This window comes from Dipodomys spectabilis, unplaced genomic scaffold (genome assembly GCF_019054845.1).
Source record: "Dipodomys spectabilis isolate Male_0828 unplaced genomic scaffold, ASM1905484v1 ptg000623l, whole genome shotgun sequence".
In the NCBI taxonomy this organism is placed as follows: domain Eukaryota; kingdom Metazoa; phylum Chordata; class Mammalia; order Rodentia; family Heteromyidae; genus Dipodomys; species Dipodomys spectabilis.
Genome location: NW_024871300.1, coordinates 826,588 through 831,539, shown reverse-complemented (window position 1 = coordinate 831,539; position 4,952 = coordinate 826,588). Strand labels below are relative to the sequence as shown.

General features: G+C 42.6%; 1 protein-coding gene across 1 annotated transcript; it reads right to left on the bottom strand.

The window, feature by feature from the left end:
* Positions 1–441: 441 nt before the first annotated feature.
* LOC122101074 (endogenous retrovirus group K member 6 Pro protein-like) lies at positions 442–1,068 on the bottom strand. The gene has a single exon (XM_042671426.1). It carries the CDS (start codon positions 1,066–1,068, stop codon positions 442–444), a length of 627 nt encoding a protein of 208 aa, XP_042527360.1.
* Between the last annotated feature and the right edge of the window lie 3,884 nt (positions 1,069–4,952).

The following is a 4,952-nucleotide window of genomic DNA, read 5'->3' as shown; positions in this document are numbered from 1 at the left end:
CTTGGCATAGGGCCTTTAAAATTAGTTACTGGTAAACTAAATACAAAACATTCACGGTCCTCAGGATGTAAAGGAATAGTAAAACAGCAATCCTTTAAATCAATAACAATCTTATGGTACCGCGTGGGAATAGCCACGGGTGTGGGAAGTCAGGGTTGAAGGGCTCCTATGGACACCATGGCCTTATTTACTTCTCTAAGATCCTGAAGTAATCTCCATTTTCCTGATTTCATTTTAATTACAAAAATGGGAGTGTTCCACGGAGATGTGGTGGGTTCAATGTGGCCTGCAGCAAGCTGTTCCTGTACTGTAGCTGTAGTACCTGTACCTGTAGTAGCCGTAGCCAGTTTTTCAGAGGACAAAGGCCATTGATCAACCCATACAGGCTCAGTCCTTTTCCAGGATATTTTGTCTGCATGGAGTACAGGCATGTCAATGGCCCTAGGATAAATTTTTATAGCCCATACGGAAAGGAATGATTTTTACCTCCACCTGAATGGGTTCTTCAGGGCCTTGAGAATGTTTTCCTAAGCCTTGTCCAGGGCGAAAGCCCTGGTTAAGCATCTGTTGAGTAACCAATTCATTTGGACTATACATTATAAGCTTCATTTGGGATAAAATATCACGTCCCCACAAGTTAACCGGGAGGGTCTCAACCATGTACAGCGGGACTGTGCCCTTATTTTTTGCTCCACCTTCCCAGGTTAAAATTTTGGAGCTCTGTAATGGGTTAGAGGTTTGTCCAATGCCTTTAAGGTGAGTCATGGAAGGGGTAAGGGGCCAGGATGGGGACCAGTCTCTTTTAGAAATAATTGTAGCATCAGCACCCATATCCATAAGGCCTTCAAATTTTTTCCCATCCAATTTTAGCTTGAAGAGAGGCCGGTCCTGAGTAATCTCCTGGACCCAGTAAGCATCCGAAGACCTAAAGCCTCTGGATCCTCTCTTTTGTGTAAGGCTAGGGGTTGTCTTATCAAGGGGAAGCAATATTAATTGAGCAATTCTTTGTCCAGGAAAAACTTTTGATTGGCCCCTGAGAAGCAGTAGCCAGTAACTTAATCTCTCCATCATAGTCCTTGTCAATAACCCCAGGGGAAATACTAAGGCCCTGAAAAACAGCACTACCACACTCCAGAATGAGACCAAAGGTGTTTGGGGGCGGTCGGCCAAACACTCCTGTGGAAAGAATCTGATTTCCTAACTCGGGGATCAATATTGTGTGGGAGGAGGCACAGAGGTCCAATCCTGCACTTCCTGTGGTTGCCCATATGAGGGCGCTGATGGTGCGTGAGGGGTCACTTGGGGGACGAACCTGACAGCTCCAGGGTTCTGTCCTGTTTTGTTTTTGGGGCCCTGGGGCAGACCCCGGACAAAGTTTCCCTGTTTGGGTGGTAGGGGATTGCCCTGGATATTGGTTTTGGAGCGACATTCAGAGGCCCAATGTATGGCCCGTTTGCACGTTGGGCATAAAGACAGAGGGGGTGGTTTTTCAGCCTTGGGGGCCGTACAGTCCTTTGAAAAATGGCCAGGCTGTTTACAATTAAAGCAGGTTTTAGGTTTTTGGCTCTGAGTAAAATCCTTAAGGGCAGCGCCTATGGCCAGGCCGATGTTGCGCGAGGCGGGGTCAACATTAGAGCAAAGTCTGATAAAGTCAGTAATGGTTTTTCCACGGCGGTGGGGACGTAAAGCCGTTTGGCAAGCAGAATTGGCATTTTCAAAAGCAAGATGTTTAATAAGCTCATTATCAGTTTCTTCCTTTCCCATAAGGCACTCGGCAGCCTCTGTAAGGTGTCCAATGAACTCACTGTAAGATTCATGGGGTCCCTGTAGAACTTTGGCCAAGGAGGTAACAGCGGACCCTTGAGAAGGGAGGTTTTTCCAGGCCCTAAGGGCAGCATGTTGAATCTGAACAAGCAATCCTGGGGGAAATTTAGCCTGTTTTTCATTAGTATCAAATGGCTTATTGCCCATAAATTTTTCTATGGTCCAGGACTTAGAGTGACAACCAGCAGATGTGTTACAGCGAGCTATATCCTGGCACCTTTCACCATAATCAGCCTTCCATAAAAGAAAATCTCCTCGTGTTAAAGTAGCCTTGGTTAGCATGGCCCAGTCATTTACTGTAAGCCAGTCCTCGCTCAATGATTCCAAAAGAGAAATGGTAATAGGAGCGGTAGGGCTGTACAAGGAAACAGCATTTTTTAATTCTTTAATATGTCTAAATTTAAGGTGATGGTATTTTTGAGCTCTAATAACCAGATGCTCTCCTCCTTTCTCTTCCCCATTTGAGTCATCACACTTGGGCCCTCCCTCCCGCTCTTCCTCTCTGTCATCTGCCTCAGTCTCTTGATCATCAGATTCTCCTTTTAGATTTTCCGAAATGGCTCTAATTTGAGACTGAGTGAATGGAAAAGCATGAAGGATCTTTTTCTTTTTTGTCATTAATTTTTGTAAATTTGTGTTCCTAATTTCTAGGTCCAGTTTATATATTTGTAATAGTTGGGCCTTTTCTTTCTTGGCCTGAAGTAGGGCCCTGAAGGACTGGGCTTCCCGGGAAAGCTTAACTGTGGCTTGTCTGGTGACCTCCTCAAGATCTGTTGAAGAGGCCAAGGCAGGGGCACAGAAGGGAGGGGCTGTTTTATAGGGAGAAGGTTGCATGCCCAAGGGGTTTAGAGGGGGCCAGTCTGAGGTGTGGTATCTAGCAGCCTCCTCTCCTAAAGTGGCCTAGTCCTCCGGGGGAAGGACAGCATCATTGGGCCTTTGGGATCTGAGGTTAGAAAGAACCATGTATATAGCTTTTGGTTTTTGTAATTGTGAGTCACTGTTAGCGTCAGGCATTGGTTTGGAAACCGAGCGACAATGAGACGCGACTCAGGGGGGATAGAAGGGTTTTGGGGCAAGGGAGGCCTGACTCCCTGTAAATTTAATTTTTAAAAATTCTTCACCTTCCTTAACCACTCTAGACACATCTTTGTGTTGGTGGCAAACTTGGAGGATCTCACTTATGAGGTTCTAATATGAAAAAGCCTGAACAGGAATCTTTTTGGGGCCAAAAGTTTCATAATAATCCTTATGACAGTCTCCAACATGACCCTACCTTTGTCTATATTGCCTTCCTGAGGAAACCAAGGGCAAATATCCTCCATCAGCATAAAAAATTGAGTTGAATCTTTTTTCTTAACCCGTGTTCCTCGTGCCTTGAGTGAGGCTTTTAGGCCTTGAACAAAAAGTTCATGCTTACTAAGTGTTTGTCCTTACCTTACAGATCTGTATCACAGTCGGGCATTTCTGCAGTGATCAGTATGCAGATCTTCACTCACGGGCTGGGTGGCCATCCAAGAAGAAGAGAGAGGCTGGTCAATCGGACGATGTTCAGACCAGGATCCAAGCTTCGAGCCTCATGTTGGGCACCACCTGCCCCTGCCCGCTGGGTCGGTCAACAAGGGCTCAAAGAGGAACTGACCTGAATGAGAGACAAACCAGGCACGAGAAAGGAGACCAAGACAGGGTTCTGATCAAGGTCTCAAACTTTATTTTTTACACAGCAGTATATATACCACGCTGAACAGGGCAATTAGCATCAGCAGGTCAATAGGGTTGCTAGGCACCAAAACTGCAAAGTATATTTTGCAAAAGGTCATAGGTGAGGAATCTTCAGAAGGCGCCAAGCAATGTTGTCAAACAGGACATTGGTAAGTTGTAAGGCTTAATGGCTCTTATGGAAAGTGGTTGCTCCAAGCAATGTTGTCAATCAGGGTATCAATAGGCTCCAAGGCTTAACAGCTCTTATCGAAGGTAGTGGCTGTATTTTCTAGCAAACGGCACTTGTATACCACAAGAAACAAAGTTATTATAGTTAAGAATAGATATGTCATCACACCCAGAAGATACATTTTAGTGCATTCTCTCTAAAAAGAAATGTTACATGCAGAAATTAATGGATATGATGGAGCTTATCATTACACAATATATAAATAAATGGGATTACCACTCAATGCTTTATAAATATGTAAAAATGATTATGTATCTAGGAGCCAGTAGCTCATTATTGTAACCCTAGCTACTAAGGAGGCTGAGAGCTTAGAATCATGGTTCAAAGTCAGCCTAGGCAGGAAAGTCGACGACTCTCTTATCTCCAATGAGCCACCAAAAAACTGACAGTGGCTCAAGGTGTACAGCACTAGTCTTGAGCTAAAGAGCTGAGGGACAGTGTCCAGGCCCAGATTTCAAGCCCCACAACTGACTAAAAATAAACAGTTAAAATAAATATTTTGACATAAGTGTTAAAATATATATTCTAAAAAATTTTACATCCTCACTAGATATACCAGTTTATATAAATATAGAGAAGTTTTTTCTGGATTTAGTTGTCATTGAATTTTGTAAATCACATATTTGTCACTCAATTCATATTTGTATGTTTATATACTTATATACCATAAGTATAATTAAATGATATGTGATAGGCAGTGCTGTTTTAGGAATTTTCCTTGGCTTTTTAACATTAGCCCTTCTACCCTAAAATCGATATACCCTCCAACTTTATCAGAGGTTTCATCTCGTTGGAGCAGAAAAGTATAAGCTATCATCGTTGTTTGGAACAACTGTAACATTTTAAATGAATTTCACTTAGTTTAAGATCCAAAACATTCAAGTCATCTTAACCATGCCAGTAATAGCAAAATGTCTTCTGAGCTTTGCAGTCTCTTAAGAGATGAAAATCGTTAATTATACATCTAGTTTTTTCTGCCTAACATCTTATATCTTAGGAAGATCTTTTTGGGTAACCCTGTGTTCCTGACTAGAAGACTGCAACAAAGGCAATAATGAAAATAACTAAGGAAAATATTTGAAAACAATTAAAAAAGCAATCACAGACACTCCTGTAATCACTAGTTTCAATGAGAATATACATTAAAGTAACACGTTTTTGTTGCATTTAAAGAGCAATA

Excerpts from the sequence above, each read along its gene's own strand:
- LOC122101074 (XM_042671426.1), bottom strand. The coding sequence starts at position 1,068 with ATGGAGAGATTAAGTTACTGGCTACTGCTTCTCAGGGGCCAATCAAAA.